Source organism: Nothobranchius furzeri, chromosome 7, assembly GCF_043380555.1.
Source record: "Nothobranchius furzeri strain GRZ-AD chromosome 7, NfurGRZ-RIMD1, whole genome shotgun sequence".
Classification (NCBI taxonomy): Eukaryota; Metazoa; Chordata; class Actinopteri; order Cyprinodontiformes; family Nothobranchiidae; genus Nothobranchius; species Nothobranchius furzeri.
In genome coordinates, this window is record NC_091747.1 from 54,298,446 (window position 1) to 54,318,953 (window position 20,508).

At 44.7% G+C, this 20,508-nt stretch overlaps 1 protein-coding gene across 3 annotated transcripts in view; it reads right to left on the reverse strand.

Annotated features, from left to right (window-relative positions):
* The window catches only part of sema5a (sema domain, seven thrombospondin repeats (type 1 and type 1-like), transmembrane domain (TM) and short cytoplasmic domain, (semaphorin) 5A), a 207,564-nt gene that overhangs the window by 47,843 nt on the left and 139,213 nt on the right, over nt 1-20,508 (reverse strand). For all 3 annotated transcript variants that reach the window (XR_001572682.3, XR_001572681.3, XM_015955301.3), the window contains exon 15: nt 15,798-15,945. Coding sequence is in view for 1 of the 3 variants with exons in the window: in XM_015955301.3 (XP_015810787.3) it covers nt 15,798-15,945 (148 nt within the window). In the remaining 2 variants the exon portion in view is untranslated. The remainder of the gene's footprint in view (nt 1-15,797; nt 15,946-20,508) is intronic.

Here is a 20,508-nt window from a genome sequence, read left to right on the forward strand (position 1 = left end):
ATGTGGGCTAACGGAGCAGTGATTTTATGCTGTGAGGCACCTTTAACGGGCAGCTGAACATAAACGGGTGGGTCTGTAATGGGTTTGAGAATAGAGCTCAGGAGAGCTGGGAAACATGCTGGTCAGTATAAAATTTAGCTCAGGCTTTTTTTTTACAAGGAAAATATACATTAATTAGATGGATGTATGGGCTGCACAGTAGTGAGCGCTGTGGCCTTGCAGCAAGAAGGTCCTCGGTTCACATCCCTGCCTGGGGTCTTTCTGCATGCATGGGTTCTCTCCGGGTAGTCCGGTTTCCTCCCACGGTCCAAACACATGACCGTCAGGTTAATCGCGCTCTCTGAACAGTCCTTGGGTGTCTTTCTTGTGTGCCTCTGAGTAGCCCTGCGATGGACTGGCAACATGTCCAGGGTCTACCATGCCTGTTTGCCCGATGAATCCTGGAGATGTGCACCAGGCCCCCCCCCACCCGAGGACAGGCGGGTATAGAAAATGGATGGATAAATGTACCAGAATCGGCCAATAAATATCAAACAAGCCGTAAAAGTCTTATAAATACTAAACAAATGGTAAATAATCTATCTCGAGTCCAAGTATTACCAATAAAATTAAAATGTGTGCTTCTAATGTGACTTTGGTGAAGACACACGGTCTATTTATGCAAGATAGTGAACTTGAGTGCTGAATAAAAGAAACTGAACGTAAGGCTGCACTGATTTGTGTGTTTGAAGAATAAGCGTGTTTACTTGTTTATGCACGGCTGGATTGAAGCAGCTCTTATCTCATTCTGCCTTCATCTACAGAGTTCTGTTTTTTTAGGTATTATAAATTACCAAAATAAAGAAATACAACTTGCAAGGAGGAAAAAGGCCAAAGAAATCTGGTAATATAAATCTTTGTTCATGTGGATTTTTAAGAAAGAAAACAAGATATTTCCTTGTTTTACTCTTCTGTGGTTTCTCGCCGGCTATAAGAGGGGATCTAACAGTCGTGCTTCTCCATCCTCCTGCCATCATTACTCTAATTATAGTTCTTATTGGAATCGGGCAGCTGAAAGTGTGCATGTGTGTCGGGTATTATAAAGACGCCTTGTAGTTTACTAACAAGCATCCTGATGTTTGGTCCAGATGTGATACGTGGGAGTTAAGTAAATCACAGCTAAGCCGACATCTTATTCTATTATGGTGGAGTCCACAAGGCAGGGGCCTAATGTTCCTCAAGCCTCGGTGACATATCAGTTCAATTAGCAGCGCTGACCAAAAGACACTCCGTCAAGCGCTGACTTTCTCTCTCTCTCTGTAATGAAGCCCGCTGTCGCCGGGCCACACACTGCTGCTCACACAGCGACTAACACAGAACGATGTAAAAAAACACACACACACACACCAGGCCGCCCGCACAAACTTAACTTTCATTTCACAGCCTGGCTGCATGACTGAACTCCTTACAGGTAAACAGAACCGCTCTGGATTTCATTAAGCAGCTCCGCGCATCATCTCTTCTCTATGGGCTACATTTGACTTAATATACTCTGTGGAAAATTCAGCCCAGCAGAATATGCATATTTATCTTTTATATCCACGGATATGAGCGATGTTGTATCTGCTTTAATGTACACAGCGGGACATAAATATTCAATTCAATAATACTTTATTAATCCCAGAGGGAAATTAGAGTTTCAGCAAATACAATTCTGAGATCAGACATACATACATATACACACACATGACAAGAATTGGTGACTGTGGTCATTCGCAACCCGAGTCACACTACCGTCATAGATCAAGAGTATATTGGGCCATTCCCATCTGTACCGGGTCGGCCCGGGCCGGGTAGCGTAGGTTGTTTACAGATCTGGGTGGCCTGGTATTTTTCCGGGCCAACCAAGGCTCATTCTCAGCCCTCTTCTCGAGGGGGTCTGCTTCAGGCCGACCAGGGCCAACACACCCACTGCTGACAGCAAATTCACACCTTCCATTAGAGCAAGCCTCTGATTGGTGGGTAGAATCAGCCCACATGGGCTTAAGACAAGGATGTGTGGAATCAACCGGGCCAGGCTGGGACCGACTGGGGCTACCCGGCCCGGGCCGACCCGGTACAGATGGGAATGGCCCATATGAGGATAGAGTCGGGGGTAGGGGAAAAAAAAGGCACTTCAGAGTTACCCTCACCAGAGAGGGCAGCTTTGCTATGGAAAAAAAACACCTTGGACAGAAATGCTCACAGACTTGAGACATTACACAACATAAGTGTCCACCAGGTGGGGAGGTAGGGTTGGGACTCTCCTCACTTCGGTGCGTGCAGCCGCAGAGCAGCGCGTTTCACCTCCGTTTGGACCGGGGAGGGAGATAATGGGTTTAGAGAGCACAGTGACTCCTAGATACGGTTCCACGGCCTTCACCGGTCACAGTCCCGCCCAGGCTGAGATAGGGAGAACAGTTTCCATAGCAACGGCCGCGTTCCACATTTCTTCTTCCACCCAGTGATTTATTTTTGATGATCACTAAACCCTGATGTAAGTCATCTTAAAGTTAAAGTTAAAGTCCCATTAGTTGTCACACACACTGATGTGTGTGTGAAATTTGTTCTCCGCATTTGACCCATCCCCTGGGGGAGCGGTGAGCTGCAGACACAGCCGTGCTCGGGAACCATTTGGTGGTTTAACCCCCCAAACCAACCCCCTTAATGCTGAGTGTCAAGCAGGGAGGCACTGGGTCCCATTTTTTCAAAGTCTTTGGTATGACCCGACCAGGAATCGAACCCTGATCTCCCAGTCTCAGGGCGGACACTCTACCACTAGGCCACTGAGCTGGTTAGACATCTTCCTAAGAGCAGGAAATCAAAAGAACTAGACACGACATGCTGACGTCAGAGACCATGACTAAATCTAGTTAAAAATCTTTCTCATGCACTGCAATAAAAATAAAACAAGAAATATTTTTGAAATGTTATATCATTTATTTCATTTCTGAAGTCCAGGCTTGTTTCTACTTTTAGGACTTCTGGGTAATTTTACTGGAAATTCGTGGCATGTCCACTTCACTATTTTACTGAGGACAGCCCAAAAGAACCACTCTCTGAAGTGGGGTATGTACTCGGTAATGGCCCGGTAGATTCGCTGGGCGGGGCTTGTGGTTAACTCATACTGATTGGTTGGTTGTTATATCAGCAGACATTGCCAAACGACCGTCCACACATCCATTTTCTACCACTTATCTGAGATCGGGCCGTGAGGGCAGTAGCCTAAGCAGAGAGGCCCAGACTTCCCTCTCCCTAGCCAAATGCGCCAGCTCCTCCAGGGGAATCCTAAGGTGTTCCCCGGCCAGCCGAGAAAGACAGTCCCTCCAGCGTGTCCTGGATCTTCCTTTAGGTCTCATCCCAGTTGGACGTGCCCAGAAAACCTCACCAGGTAGGTGTCCAGGAGTGATCCTAACCAGATGCCCAAGTCACCTCAGTTGGCTCAACCGGTGTTTGAAACATTGGAAGAGTTGCTGGTGAGGTAGACTGGAAGGAAAATACAACAAGCAGAACTGCTTTGAAAATCTTTGTTTCCAAACTCCCAACGCCAAAAAATTCAACCCCCATTGTTTTGTGTTCTCCTACAGAGCTTTGTAAAAAAACTCGGTTATTATTCTTGTCATTGAACACCACTTCTTGCATGACACAGCTGCTCTCCTCGTCCTCTTGAATGAATAAAATCAGGGGCGGCGTTAGGCCCGGCTACTTGGGCTGAAGCCCCGGATGTTTCATGAAAAGCCCCGGATCTAAATCGCGGAAGTAACATGCAGTACCAAAGTCCAACAGAGAGGGAGCAGCTGGCAGTAGTTTGTATACAGCCTGCCTGAGCCTCCACCACTGAAGAAGAAGCCCTTCAGCAGCCGGCTTCTTCTGCAGTCTGCCTGAAACGCATGAGTGAAGATGGACATAAGGACGTTTTTTAGACTAAAAGTACGGCGACAGAACCCCAGCTTTGATGATACTGGTGTTGACTCAGGTTTGTGAGTCTTATTTGAAAATATTTGTTGTGCTGCTGGTTTGCCTAAAGTTAGCTTACTCTCAGGTAAAGTTGTTGGAGAAAGAAAGGGAATATTTACTATCATCTCACACTAAACACTAACAGGAACAATACTTTGCCCTGAAAATGCGTAATATGTAGCTTCAGATTAAAAATTATGTGGTACAAGACATGATGTTGACTAGTGCATGTCACGTGTGTGTGCGCGCGCGTGCGTGTGTACGCGCGCACGTGTGTGTGTGTGTGTGTGTGTTAAGCCCCGGATCTTCTTCAGTCCTAAATCCGCCCCTGAATTAAATTATGGTGTACTTTGATGGAAAGAAAACTTTTATCGTTATTTATGTCCATGGACGCTGTTTAGCATTGATCGATGACATCACTCAGAGAGGTTTGCTGACGTCTTAGTAATGACGCAGATATTTTATGTAGACACAACGGCTGAGAGGATATAGTGGTCATATTTTCCCTGTCACCTTGCCTCGTCCCAGAAAATACCCAGAACTCTGATAGTGGAAAGACATCCATTAAAACTTATTATTTAAAAACAGAAGAAAAAAGAATCTAATCAATGAAATAAAAAAAATAATTTGGAAATTCAATCAAATCAATTGAATACAAATATAAGTTGATCATAAAATGGCCCAAAAATGTGTTCATTTTTAAATATATTGGAGTACCACATTTTATTCTAGATTATGGCGTGTTAGTACTCCATGAACTCCTGGCTTCAGTTCCTTTCCATAACATTTCTGTTGGCCTAGAGTCAAGATCTGCTCGTTCTGCAGCATTCACTCTTATTTTTTATTATTTGGCAGAAGTGACTGACTTTGGGTCATTGATTTGCTTTATGATCCACTGTCTGTTAGGCTTTGGTTCACAAACAGATGTCTGTGACAGACTTTGGCCTTCAGAATTCACTGGTAGTCGGCTGAATTCATTGCTCCCTCAGTAATGGGGCCAATTCTGGCCCAGCTGCAAAAGGAAAACAGACCTAAACCTTCATAAAATGGAATGAGGGTTTTGTGCTGGAATGTGTTTTCATTCCTAAAGAAAAAAGGACCTTTAATTTCAACCAAAAATCTCTATTTTCAATTCATTGATCCACTGACATTTCTAGCAGTCGTCTGTTTGAAATCGTGTGGATAAAACAAACTGCAGATGGAAAGCAATTATGATTTTGGAGAGCCGTCTTTGTGATGGATCAAATATCAATTTGCAAATGTCAGAAAATCATTTAGCTGTTTGGTGACCTCACAGGCTGAAGGACACCATGTTAAGATGGGAGATCAGGTTTGTTTTCTTCACTCGTGTATTTGATTACGCCTGTTAATCTTTTAACAAGCCTATTTTAAAACCACTGGCTAGAATTTATTGGAACTCTCCCATTTGATGCATCTACACAAAAGACTCTGTTAATTTTACAAATATTAAAGCAGCAATCCAGAATTTTACTCCTTCAGGAATTATGATCATTTAGAAATATGTAAAAGTGAGAGTCTTATCCTGTACTGTGATGTCAGCATTCTAGGTTTTTTGTTTTGCTAAGCCTACCCTGTAGAGCCCCATGCAATTTGAATTGAGTGTCGCTTAGCATTAGCCAATAGCATTAAACATCCACTTACGTGCAGACGTCAATCAAGAGTGTGCACAAGGACATGAATAGGGCTGCCAGCTCTCATGCATCACCTCCACTATTTCACACTGAAGAATGTGATGTCACGCTTCAATGGGTCTATATGAATAAATGGGATAACATGAGAACAACAACTGTAAAACAATGTGTTTAGCTCTGTTGCTTCGCTAGAGGTGCACGTTCACGAACACGAGGTGTTAACTCATTCGCTGCCAGCCGTTTCCTGATCGCTAAAGCCCTTCGCTGCCAGTGTTTCTCACCGTTTTTACTGTTTTTTAAGAGTCACAGAATGTTGTGCACTAGTATGATGCCAACACCAAAACAACCAAAACAACCAAAACAAAGCGGAGACTCACCTCTTACATCAGGAAGAATCTATACGTTTTGAGCGTTATCCGTTCTTTCATAATCCGTTGTTGAACTGTGATCAGCAGAAGCTTTTCCGGTTCGCACCTCACTTTTTTTTTTACAGCAGCGGCCCAAAACGATCTCCTAACACATGGATTTTCTGCTTCCTGATCATGTGACGTGTGACGTATTCGGATGAAGATCGGCTTTAGAGCTGAGATGTTTGTTCTCACGGTGCGGGGGCTCGTTCCGATGCCCAAACAGTATATAAAAAAAAAAAAACTAAAGTCGTCACTGGCAGTGAATGAGTTAATCACAAAAGTAGAGAGGGGCTCAAGGGTGTAATACATTTGTCCACCTCTAGATGGTGCCCTCTGACAAAAAAAATCTGCTTTCGGCGAAAATTTCATAGTAGTAGCTGAGACACATTCACAACACGTACTTTAACTGCCAAATATTTGTAATATGACATGATCTCACTTCAAATAATCTTTTTTTTTGCTCTACACTTGTAAAGCATTGCTAGAGATGCACTTATATTCAGAGAATGAGAACAGATTTAAAAAGAATAAACCATTTGTTTTGGGGAGAAAACATGCAGCTCCAGAACATGCAAACTCCACAATCAGCCTTTCTGTTGGCAGACACCAGTCTCAACCACTACACCACTGTGCCGTCCACACGGAGTTCATACACTTCCCTGAAAGTGACACAAATCATGGTCATTCTACAACAATTATGTGCTGTCCTGGTTAGCCACTATCCTTCATATATTAGGTGATCCCTGCTCCAGCACATATCCCAGAGTTGTGCAGAGGCCTGTTGATTCAAACCAGGTGTGTGGAGCAGAGAAGGATCAAATGTACATAAGTGAACTCGGACTGGATCCCACTGATCTATAGTCTATGTTTAAAGCAATTTGTTCTTTGAATGTGTTCTCGGGGTCTTGTTCACGAGTGTGGGAAAGATGGAGCAAGAGCTCGATGGGCAGATTGGTGCTGCTTCTGCAGTGATGCGGGTGTTGTACTGGTGAAGAGAGAGCTGAGCCGGAAGGCAAAGCTTTTGATTTTACCGGTTGATCTACGTTCCTACCCTCACCGACGATCACGAGTTTTGGGTAGTGATCGTGGATACAATTAGCTGAAATTAGTTTTCTCTGCAGGATGTCTGGGCTCTCCTTTAGAGATAGGGTGAAAAGCTTGGCCATCCGGGAGGGGATCGGAGTAGACCCGCTGCCCCTCCATATCGAGAGGAGCCAGTTGAGGTGGCTCAGGCATCTAGTTAGGATGCCTCCTGGACAACTCCCTGGTGAGGTGTTCCCAGCACGTCCAACCAGGAAGAGACCTAAACAAAGACCCAGGACGCACTGGAGGGACAGTCTCTCGGCTGGCCAGGGAATGTCTTGGGATTCCCCCCGATAAGCTGGCCCAATTAGGTGGGGAGAGGGAAGTCTGGTCCTCTCTACTTAGGCTACTGCCCCAGGAACCTGACCCTGAATAATGGATGGATGGTATCTATGAATATCGAGTCTCTGACTCTGAGATAAACGTGTCAGTGCTAATAAACACAAGCTTTTTCAGGGTAGCTGCAGATTTAAGGGAGCCAAATTTAAGACTTTTTAAGATCTTTTTTAAGGCCACTTTGACCAAATTTAAGCTATTTTAAAATTTAAATTTAAGCGATAATTCCCAGCTCTTGCCTGGAGCCGGTGCTAACCACGTTGCGAACGTGGGATTAGCCATCCAGTTACCATTGAACTTGCCCTTCCCCATGGCGCAAGCTCCCATAGCTTAACCAGCTAATGTGCTCATCTAAAAAAAATAGCCCCCTTTCACAACCAACTGACTGCGTACGGTTCCGCTTACGGCAACATCATACACAAAAAATGCTGAACACTAGAGATTCACGAAATTTTTATAGAAATAAAAGAATCTTCTTTATTGGGTCTTTGGTCATTTAAGACCTTTGGAAACTGGATTTAAGGATTATTTGTCATTTTTAAGGACTTTTAAGGCCTTAAATTAGGAAAAGCTAATTTAAGACTTTTAAAGACTTTTTAAGGACCCACGGATACCCTGTTTTTGCACCAATTTAACATATATTCAGAATTTCAGTAGCTTCAAGGATCATTTTCTAACTCAATTGCAACAAATGACTCATGAAAACATCTTTTAGAAGTTCTAGTTATATTCTGTCCTCTTCTCACGGTCACATAGCTGGTGAAAACTTTACTAATTTCTTCACTACGATAGACAAAAGGAGTGTGTAGTCTGTTTGATGCAAGGCAGAATGAGCACTCCTGAGTCACCACACAAGAAACGGTGGAGTTAAGTGATGTGGTGGAGCTGCAGGTGAATGACTCAGGCTCAGAGGAACCTAATTTTATTTACGTCAGACCGAGTTGATTTTTTAGTCTCACTGTGGATGAAAATGTGTTTATATAATAAAACTGAAACAGTGATGGATCGCTGTTTTGTACTGTCTGAACAAACACTTCCATTAAAGTTAAAATACAGCTGAGACGTCTGATTGTGGTAGATATAAATAACAGCGCTATAATTAAGCATGTGGGAGCATTATGAATTCACGGCAGCACATTTGAACAGCGAATACCGTCACCTCTGTTTAAACTGAATCCCTGCAAGCTTCACTTCAGTTATTCTCTCTGGCTGCGATGCAAGCTCCCTGTGGAGACGGCGCGAGTGAAGAAACTTCAGGCAAAGAGGACAGCACACTGGGACTGCATCAGCAATGTTGCAACGTGCTTTCTGTTACAGAGCTTTCTAAAAAACTTCCACAAGTTTGTAGACCTTACTTATTCTCTGCTTGACAGGCTCTAAAGCAAAAAACTGAGAGAAACTGAACAGATGTTTGTTTCTTTCTGTCCATAAATGTCTGGTAAACACCTGCAGATAACCACAGGTGGCTGAGAGGGCATCAATCTGAAGGTAAACGTGAATTTAAATCCGTGGACTGTTTTCTGAGAACATCTCGGTGTAACTTTGCTAATATCGCAGTGGGACGCAAAGCATGAAAAAAAATTACCTGTGCCGACCGTGTGTGTGTGTGTGTGTGTGTGTGTGTGTGTCTTCTGTTGAATCATACATGAATGTGTCAGAGGGATGAAAACTCAAGACAGATGGTGTGTAAAAAAATGAATCCCATCAGACATTTTTGGTCTGATGAAATGAAGACATATTCCCCAAACGCTCATCATCCTAATCAGTCTTAGGAACAGTTGAAGTCTGAAGGACATAAAACATAAACAGAAATTTCAACAGTTTTAAGGCATGTTCACATATATACAAGCATACAGGCAGTACTCGTTTTAAATGTTAGGGTATTAAATGATCTTTAAACTTAGACCATGCGTATTTTGTTAGCTAGCCGTTTGGTAGGCCAATCGCGGAGCACAGCGATTTGAAATGGCCTTTCCATCAACTTTGGGACTATTTAGATTTGGGCTTTTCTTTGAGTCAAGAGCAGATAGAGGTGCTTAAGTACTTTATTTAAAAGAAGGATGTAATTGGGTTTTCTTTGACAGTGTAAGATAGACTGCCCCGTTGACTGGCATCCGTAGTGGTGAGTATGTCACGATGTTCGTTGTCCAATAGCATGAGGAGACAGTTTAAAAAACAATCATAGATCCCACCCCATGACACAGTCTATGGATTGTGGCCATCCTATATATTTACATGTACACAATGGTTTGCCAGGCTATGTGTCGACTTGAAGGATACAAAGCAAAAAAGAAAATATTGTAAGTAAAGAGATTTCCTGCAGGATTTACTCAGAAGTGCTATGTATTGCTGCTGCTGTTGATACATATGTAGTTAGGAACAAATTGAACAAAGATGTGAATGTTTATGAAATAAAGCTCCATCAGACCGAAACTGTTTCATAATGGTTGCAACACTCTGTTGTGAAAGATGTACATTTTTCAGGTATCCTTCTGAAAAATTACAATATGATGCAAAAGTTCATTTATGTCAATATTTTCACTTAAAATGTGAAACTAATACATGAGATAGAAATGTTAAATGCAACGAGATATTTCAAACTTTTATTTTTTATAATTGTGATTATTATGGTTTACAGCTGATGAAAACCTCACATTCAAAATCTCAGACAATTAGAATATTGTAGGTGGAATATTGTAGGAACAATACTCCTTGAACAGTCACCTTATCGTGGTGGAGGAGTTTGAGTGCCCTAATTATCCTAGGAGCTTTGTTGTCTGGGGCTCTTTGTGCCCCTGGTAGGGTCTCCCATGACAAATGGGTCTTAGGTGAAGGGTGAGACAAAGAACGGTTCAGAAGGTCTTTCATGGATGTAAAAACAGAATCGGAGTACCCGGCTCGGAGGGTTACCGGGGTCCCACCCTGGAACCTGGCCTGGGGTTGGGGCCCGTGAGCGAGCGCCTGGTGGCCGGGTTTTCGCCCATGGGGCCCAGCCCGAACCGGATACATGGGCTCATCCAACTGTGGATCCACCACCCGCAGGAGGAACATGAAGGGTCCTTTGCAGTGTGGATCGGGTGGCAGACTGAGGCAGGAGCCTTGGCGGTCTGATCCCCGGACAAGGAAACTGGTTATGTGGGCATGGAATGTCACCTCGCTGGCGGAGAAGGAGCAGGAGCTTGTGGCAGAGGTTGAGCGGTACCGGCTAGATATAGTCGGACTCACCTCGACACATAGCATTGGCTCTGGAACCCAAGTCCTTGAGAAGGGTTGGAAACTCTCCTTTGCTGGAGTTGCTCCGGGTGAGAGGCGGAGGGCTGGGGTTGGCTTGTTGTTAGCCCTGAGACTCTCTGCCTGTGTGTTGGGGTTTACTCCGGGGGACAAGAGGGTAGCTTTCCTATGCCTTCGGGTCGGGGAACGGGTCCTGACTGTTGTTTGTGCTTATGGACCAAATATCAGTTCAGATTACCCACCCTTTTTGGAGTCCCTGGGACGAGTACAAGATAGTGCTCCGTCAGGGGACTCCATTGTCCTGCTGGGGGACTTCAATGCTCATGTGGGCAATGACAGCATGACCTGGAGGGGTGTGATTGGGAGAAACGGCCCGCCTGATCTGAACTTGAGTGGTGTTTCATTATTGGACTTCTGTGCAAGCCGCAGTTTGGCCATAACGAACACCATGTTCGAACATAAGGATGCCCATCGGTACACTTGGTACCAGGGCAGCCTAGGTTGCAGGTCGATGACAGACTTTGTAGTTGTGTCATCTGATCTGCGGCCAAATGTTTTGGACACCCGAGCGAAGAGAGGAGCGGAGCTATCAACTAATCACCACCTGGTGATGAGTTGGATCAGATGGCAGGGGAAGATGCCGCGTAGACCTGGCAAAACCAAACGCATAGTGAGGATCTGCTGGGAACGCTTGGCAGAAGAACCTGTCAAGACAGACTTCAACTCCCACCTCCGGCTGAGCTTTGATCATGTCCCGAGAGCCGTAGGGGACATCGGCGCCGAGTGGGCCTTGTTCCACTGTGCGATTGTTGAGGTGGCTGTTGCTAGCTGTGGTTGCAAGGTGGCCGGTGCCAGTCGTGGTGGCAACCCCCGTACTCGTTGGTGGACACCAGAGGTTCGGGGAGCCGTCAGGCTGAAGGAGGAGGCCTACAGGGCGTGGCTGGTCTGTGGGTCTCCGGAGGCAGCAGACGGGTACCGGATAGCCAAGCTGGGTGCAGCAGTGGCAGTTGCCGAGGCAAACTAGGGCATGGGAAGAGTTTGGTGAGGTCATGGAGAAAGACTATCGATCGGCGCCAAAGAGGTTCTGGCAAACTGTCCGGCGCCTCAGGAGAGGGAGGCAGCAACTCGGTCACACAGTTCACAGTGGGGATGGGGAGCTGCTGACGTCACCTGGGGCTATAGTCGGGCGGTGGAAGGAATACTTTGAGGAGCTTCTCAATCCCACCTACGCGCATTCCAAAGAGGAGCCAGAGCCAGGAGACCTGGGGATGGACTGTCCAATCTCTGGGGCAGAAGTTGCTGAGGTAGTCAAACAACTACACAGCGGTGGAGCCCCGGGGGTGGATGAGATTCGTCCTGGGTATCTCAAGGCTATGGATGTAGTAGGGCTGTCATGGTTGACACGTCTCTGCAACATTGTGTGGTCATCGGGGGCAGTTCCTGTGGAGTGGCAGACCGGGGTGGTGGTCCCCATCTTTAGGAAGGGTGACCGGAGTGTGTGTTCCAACTATAGGGGGATCACACTCCTCAGCCTCCCTGGAAAGGTCTACTCCAAGGTACTGGAGAGGAGGGTCCAATCGATAGTTGAATCTCAGATTGAGGAGGAGCAATGTGGTTTTCGTCCTGGCCGTGGAACTGTGGACCAGCTCTATACCCTTGCAAGGGTGATGGAGGGGGCATGGGAGTTTGCCCAACCAATCCACGTGTTTTGTGGATTTGTAGAAGGCTTATGACCATGTCCCCAGGGGCACCCTGTGGGGGATGCTCCAGGAGTATGGGGTGGATGGCCTTTTGTTAAAGGCCATTCAGTCCCTTTACCAGAGGAGCGTGAGTTTGTTCTGCATAGCCAGTAGTAAGTCGGACCTTTTCCCGGTGAGGGTTGGACTCCGCCAGGGCTGCCCTTTGTCACCAGTTCTGTTCATAACCTTTATGGACCGAATTTCTAGGCGCAGCCGTGGTGTGGGGTGTGTCGAGTTTTGAGGCAGGAGAATCTCGTCTCTGCTTTTTGCGGATGATGTGGTCCTCCTAGCTTCATCCAGCTTTGACCTTCAGCTCTTGCTGGGTAGGTTCTCGGCCCAGTGTGAAGCGGCTGGGATGAGGATCAGCACCTCCAAATCTGAGACCATGGTTCTCGACCGGGAAAGGGTGGCTTGCCAACTCCGGGTCGGGAGAGAGGTCCTACCTCAAGTGGAGGAGTTTAAGTATCTCTGAGTCTTGTTCAAGAGTGAGGGTAGGAGGGATCGGGAGATCGACAGGCGGAATGGTTCGGCGTCTGCAGTGATGCGGACGCTGAGCCGATCTGTCGTGGTGTAGAGGGAGCTGAGCCAGAAAGCCAGGCTCTCGATTTACCGGTCGATCTACGTCCCAATCCTCACCTATGGTCATTAGCTTTGGGTAATGACCGAAAGAACGAGATCGCGAATACAAGCGACCGAAATGAGTTTCCTCCATAGGGTGGCCGGGCTCAGCCTTAGAGATAGGGTGAGGAGCTCGGACATTCGGGAGGGACTAGGAGTAGAACCGCTGCTCCTCCGGATCAAAAGGAGTCAGTTGAGGTGATTTGAGCATTTGGTCAGGATGCCTCCTGGACGCCTCCCTGGGGAGGTGTTTCAGGCATGTCCTGCCGGCAGGAGGCCCCTGGGTCGACCCAGGACATGTTGGAGAGGTTATATCTCCAATCTGGTCCGGGAACGCCTTGGGGTCCTGCCGGAGAAGCTGGTGGAGGTGGCTGGGGAGAGGACGGTCTGGAGCTCCCTAGTTGGGATGCTGTCCCCGCGACCCGGACCCGGATAAGCGGAGGAAGACGACGACGAATATTCTAGACTCAAAGTGTCACACTCTAATCAGCAAATGAATCTAACACACCTGCAAAGGGTTCCTGAGCCTTTAGATGGTCTCTCAGTCTAAGCTGGGTTACTGAAAAAAATTTACTTTTGCATCATATTATAATTTTTGAGTTTCACCTGTACAGTGGCTAAAACAATAACTGTTTATAACTTTTACACAGAAACTTGTTCAATCAATCAAATCAATCAAAGCTTTATTTATAAAGCGCCTTCCGTGACCCTGTCGGGAAGCCCAAGGCGCTGAACACGGTGCATGAGAAAAGTGAAATATGATGAATAAATCGAAAATAAAAGCAATTCAAATATTACAAAAAAGGTAAAACGTTAAAGTAGAAGACAAATGGGTAAAACAAGGGATAAAGAGACCAATGAAAACAGGGAAATAAAATCAACATAAAAGAGGGCCAAATTCAAACACGTTCAGGGAATGCCAAGCGGAGGAGGTGTGTGTTTAGGTGACTCTTAAAGACTGGCAGAGATGGGGACAGCCTAACTGAAGGTGGCAACTGGTTCCAGAGTGACGGTGCTAGGACTGAGAAAGCCCAGTCCCCGCAAGTACACTTAGAATGAGGGACAGCAAGCAGGCCTTGGTCAGAGGAGCGCAGAGTGCATTATGGGAAATGTCTGTTCAGGAGTGTGGCTAGATAGGGGGGAGCACCACCCTGGAAGAAATTGTAAACAAAGACGAGGAGTTTAAAGTGTGAACGATAACAGACCTGTACTTGTTTACAAGTACACAAACGTTGCTATTTAGTAGGTATCATAATTGTACATTAAAATGCAGCAAATGTTTCTATGATCAGAGGGAAAATGCAGCTACGATGCAAGTTAGCAGAGCTGCCCAAACAACGTCCTCTCAGGCAAAAAAATAAAATAAAATAAAAAGTAGGTGTTACTGAAGTCTACATCCAATTACAACACCAGACGCTCAGACGGGCCCAATTAGGCCCATATCACCATGGAAGATGACAAGGAGTGGGCGGAAAAACTAAAGAAAGGGGAACAAAAAAATAAAAAAACACCCAAGAGTCAAAAGAAAATATGTAAGGTAATATGGAGAAGGAGTCTAAAGTGATCAGTTGACCCTTTCAGCTGACTCTGAATGACTTTTCCAGATATCAATATCTGCATCTCCATATCCAGCAGACGTCAAACATGATGACAACCAGCGACAGTCAAAGTCGGGCTTTCCCTCCTGCATGGAGGATGTGATGGGATTTCCTTCTGAATGCCAACATCTCGTCTACACATGCTAAAGGAACAGAGCGCTTTGCCAGGATGATTCAGTGTGGCTGTGACGGCCGTGCGGCAACAGAGACGAGACAGCTGCCAAGCTGTGAATGTAAACGTGCGTGTGTGATGGGAAGGAGTTGATATGCACACAAACACCAGGGTTAGGTGATGGTGTGTGACTGCTGAGCCATCATTTCATTTGGTGGTTATTAAGCTACTAATGTGTCTCAGGAAATATTAGATACATTATGTGGAATGATTAAGACACATAGCAGGTCTTTATGCAACTTTGAATGTGTGCGAGTTAGGTTGATAAGGGATTTCTTTCAACAAACTAAAAGCCTGCATCAAATAAATCATTCCAAAGTCATAATCTGACAAAATGCACAAACTTTTAACCTTCAATCTACATCTTATGAGTAGAACGACGAGCATGGAGGGTTCAAATCTCAAGCAAATTTTCAAAGAAAAAACCTGCAAACCGACAAAAATACACTTCAAGGATCCCATGTATCCACAAGGCCCTGACCCATATTCTTTAATCCTCCTCCAAGAGGGACGTGAGAGGCGTTCATTCCCTCTCAGTCTTACCACGACTGCGGATGAGGGAATGTGTGTTTGTCGGGAAAAATAGGACCAGAAATAACAAAAGTGTCACATCACTCTTTCATCAAGGCTCGTATTTCAACATTGCCTTGTATCATCTGTGCTTTGCAGAAAGCATTGTGGCAGAAAATAAGCCTATTCATATGCAGAGTGATTACTGTGTGTGTGTGTGTGTGTGTGTGTGTGTGTGTGTGTGTGTGTGTGTGTGTGTGTGTGTGTGTGTGTGTGTGCGCGCGCGCACAGCATTAAATAGGTCTTGGTAATAAATCTGATGGCTGCTATCACAGTATAAATATAGCCAGGGGATTTGGCCATGTTAGAAGTTCCAGTTTCCTTGCGTCAGATGTTTTAGACGAAGTTCCTTAGCACAGAATAGCCCGGGAGTATATGGCACTGAATGAGAGCTATCATTTAGCGTGACATACCTGACCGCACCCAGGACAGTCGTTGCCATTCTCACAAGTTCTGCGGCGTGATTGGATGCCTCCGCCACAGGGCACGTTGCAGCGGTCCCAGGCCGACCAGGCCGACCAGTAAACATGTGGCGGGCAGGGCAGGTGTTCATTACAGTACCTGGGTGGGAACAGAAATAAAAAGGAAGACACAGAATAAGGGGTCTAGTTCTGTGTTTAAACTGTTATGTGATCTTTCTGAAATGTGACCTCAGCTCGCAATCTGGTGACAAAACAGCCATGACACCAACATGAAATTCAGAGTCCAGTAAAAAGAGCCTTTTAGGTGTTATCCTCTACATGAAAACCTGACATTTATGGACCTGTAAGTAGTTTGGTGTTGGATCTGCGTTGTTGATCGAAGTAGCAAAAACTCCAAAACAGTGTATAAAATTAAAAGCAGATACTGTAGCTGTAATAAAGTTTGGAGTCAGCTTGTCAAGTGCAAATCCCGGACAAGCCCCCAGTTCTGATGAGACAACTAAAGTAGCTACAATAAAAGACAGAAAATTTAGTAGATCTAAATTAAATCTTAAAATTTGAACTTTAAAGTGAGGGTCAATGCCTGGGTGGGGACGTATTTCATCCACACTTCCTGTTAGGAAAACGCTTCTGAAAGAGGCGTTGTCTGGTGGACCGAGAGAGCGGCACTGACGCAGTGGTAGACCCCCCCCCCCCCCCCCCCCCCCGCATGTGCTATCGAGTTTCTCAGTCTAAAAATGAGTTGTTAATGAGCGCGTGCGCACTCCCGCGTGCACGCAAGCATGCACTCACACAAGACTTACCCCTCAGGATAATAGCAAACACAGATTCTGCAGCATTCTGGAGGGTTTTCTGTTAACCGCGATCATTTGATGAAAAAGGGGAGGAGGGCATTTTTTTCAAGGAGGCGAGCGGCTCAGAGAGCCAGCGTGTCATGTCGGCAGGTGAGTGGCTGAGCCAGGTAGAGGTGCGGCTGCCTCACCTGGAGACCAGTGCGGTGCAGCCACGTAGTACTTTGCTGACAACGTCATGTTTTTCAGCTCAGCCATCAGCCACAGCTGGTTCTACATAAATGTGGAGCAGAGTTTTAACCTGAAGATGGAGATAGAATTACGGGTTTGGGCTGAAATTTTACATTTAGAGTAAGTTGCACTAAACTGCCACACTAATCATTACACATGTGTACAGCAACATTAGACACTCATCTATACAGGTTATCAGCAAAAAAAAAAAAAAAGTTAATTTAGGCGTTACTTGCTCTTTAAATTATGTTAAAGTGAGACCAGGCAGTTTTGGCTTGCTTTTCGCACCCCCTAGTGTCCGTTTGTAGAACCACAAACAAAATCTCTTCGCTGTGCATTCGTCTTTTTAACACCTTAATCTAGAAGCTGAAATATCTCCCCAGCCTTCCTTAGTGTCTACAGGAGTGATTCATCACCACATTAAACAAATCAGCTGTGTTTGTGATCTAAAACATTCAGGAAATGTGCTGGAAGCAGACTGCTGCATCGGGCATGTTAGCTCCATTTTTTTCCAAGTGGAACATTCTGGCCAGATGAGGAGATAGGAAATGGGTGGCCTTTCTTCAACCCTATAAAGGGTCATTTCAGCACATACTGGTGCTGGTCTATGTTGTCATTTAGTATGCTGATAATACAACTACATCTAAGAATAGGATGTTAATGATCTAGCAACCTGATACTACTAGTTTAATTTATTCATGCTCCATACACCAGAGCTGGAGAAGGATTAATGCACATTGTAACACATGTTTCCAACATTTGGATCCCAGTCTGTCAGACTAAGATTATGCCTTATGAATATATTATACCAAGTCGATCGGTTACTGTCTGACCTAGAAACTAGGGAACCTCCATTTTTGTGGATTTGTCAGAGGGGTACCTTGTTTGGCACTGGTGTCTAGTTAATTATGCTGCCAAAGAACAACATTATTGTAAAATAGGAGATAAAAAAGGACAATATAATGGCACTTCAGAAATGCAATCATTTTCTGCAGGTTCCCAATGAAAAACCGAGCAGCAATCGGGTATGAGATTTTTACTGCTATCACAAGTAGGAGTTTTTTCAGGACAGAATTTCACTTTTTATAGGGATTTTGTTTGGACCAAAAGAAAACCATGTTGGTGTCTGTACTATCCGTCATTTCGTGTGGAGAGTGAAATGTACTGAAAGATCGTAAAACTGTATGTAGGACAACTTCCATAACTGCCTCTGTGTATGAAATGTGATATAAAAAAGCATATTTATGCAATAAAACTGTTATTTTGGACTATGTGTGTAAATGTTGATAAAATCTTGAATTAACTGTAAATAAATAATGACGTATTTTACCATTTCACCCACTCATGTAACACAAAAAGCCTTAAAGCCAAGTTCACAGTTTTTTCAACACATTTGTTGTGGTTTCTACTATAAATGAATGCCTTGTGAGACGACCTCTGTACGAAAAATGCTCTCGAGCTGCTGTTACAGGTTAGCCAGAGGAGAGGTGAGCATAACACAGTAGGATGTAGAGTCTTAAGCCTCCTTTCCACAGGACGTAAACGTCTTAGCCACTGTTATAGTGATCGAGAACCTTTCCAGCAACGTGTAATGTTTTAGACACGTCCCAGAAGCAAAGGGATGCTATCATTACACATCAAATCTATCTTTTACACGCTATACTTCCAAAACACGTCAAATTTCACATTTCAGATCGGGCCAGACAGGAAGTCAAACACAGAAGTAGTGTAAAACATCTGTAAAATTCTGAAATCGGTGGTCCACACTTTCATCACTTCAAGGCTGGATTACTCTAACTCCTGCTTATATGGCATTAGTAAAGCAGCTCTCTCTAGACTTCAGCTGGTCCAGAATTCAGCAGCTAGGTTGCTGACTGGAGCTGACAGAAGACAACACATTTCTCCAATTCTGAAATCTCTCCACTGGTTGCCCGTGCAGTTCAGGATAAACTTCAAAATTATGCTTCTCACTTACAAATCCTTGAACCATCAAGCTCCTCCATATCTGTGTGAACTTGTCCATTACTACAACCCGCCGCGTGCTCTCAGGTCTGAAGATAAGCTCCTCCTAGCTGTTCCGAATGCACGTTTAAAAAGCCGTGGAGAAAGGGCTTTCTCTGTCTGTGCACCGAAGCTGTGGAACGCATTACCACTGCTAGTGAGGCTAGCACCAACAGCTAGCATTTTTAAATCACGCTTGAAAACTCACTACTTCAACCTAGCTTATACCACATAATTATGAACCTCACTTACATCTGCATTGTTTAAAAATGGACTTTACAATATCAACTTCCGTACTATTGAGGTTCTTTTTTAAAATGTTTTTCTAATTTTTTATTCTCCCTGTGTCTTATTGATTTTAGCTGTTAGTTTTGGGAATTTTGTTGCATTTCCTTTTTATCTTTTATCTGTGTTCAACATGTTTGTATAACGCCGGTTTAATTAACTAACATTTTTTGTGTACAACGCCTTGTTTGGTTGTAATGCCTTGTGAATGGGCTCTATAAATAAAATTGGATTGGATTGGATAAAATTTCTAATAAAAGTTATACAGATAAAGGTACATCATTTCCTGTGAAATGCCCGTAGACGTTAAAAATTAACAGAAAATAAACCACAGACCTTTTAGGATACATGCAGCTGTCTTTCTGCTTGCTTTTTATTGTGTGAACTTCTGAAATCACGCGTGATTTTGTGACCTCACTTTATCAGCTGTGTGGAACGCTTTGGCTCCCGTTTCACGTCACAATTGCTCACGGGTAAAAAGCCTCCATTAGGTTACACGCCGCTTTCACATCCAGTGGAAAAGAGGCTTTACTCACTAGTATTTCCTGATTTTTGGACATCTCGCCTCTGATTGGCTACAACCAAAGCAACTCTTCTACTGCCTCTGTTCGCTATGCACAGTTGATGTTTTAGTGCTGCATGGTGGCGTAGTGGTTAGCACTGTTGCCTCGCAACACGAAGGTCGCAGGTTCGGAACTCGGCTGCGGCCTTTCTGCGTGGAGTTGCGTGTTCTCCCTGTGCATGCGTGGGTTTTCTCCTGAGTACTCCGGTTTCCCCCACAGATCACAACATGCCCTATAGGTTAAAAAAAACAATTGTAAGTCGCTTTGGGTAAAAGCGTCCGCTAAGCACATAAACATAAACATAAACATGTTTTATCTTCACAAATAACACAAGCCTGGTGGAGCTCTGCCATGTTGTGGAGTTGCTAATGCTAACAGTTAGCTTCTACTAGCCAGCATGTTCTGCTCTTGCCTGGCTGCAAAAATCAACAACAGCCTTCCGCATCGTGAGCCAAGATGGGCGAGTCCATGAATGCTAATTTTCAGTGTGACATAGATCTTTGTGTCTTTTTCTGACCAGTGTGTTTTCCCTTCTGTTTTCTATTGGTGACTAATGCAGGAAATAAGGGTAGAAGACTATTTTCACGTTCGGCCTGCATGTTAAACTCAGTGTGACCAATTGAATAAAAAAAATAAGTGAAAAATATTGCATTCACCACTCAGTGTAACCCCTTTTTCTAGAAATGCTATAAAACCCAATAAAAGTATATCAATACACAGTTTTCTGTTCACTTCCTACTGCTTTATTAACAGTGTATCTATGTGATGTTTTTTTTATATTGTGTTATTTTCAGGATGTGCTCATTATCTTCAGTCGACTGAATAAAGACA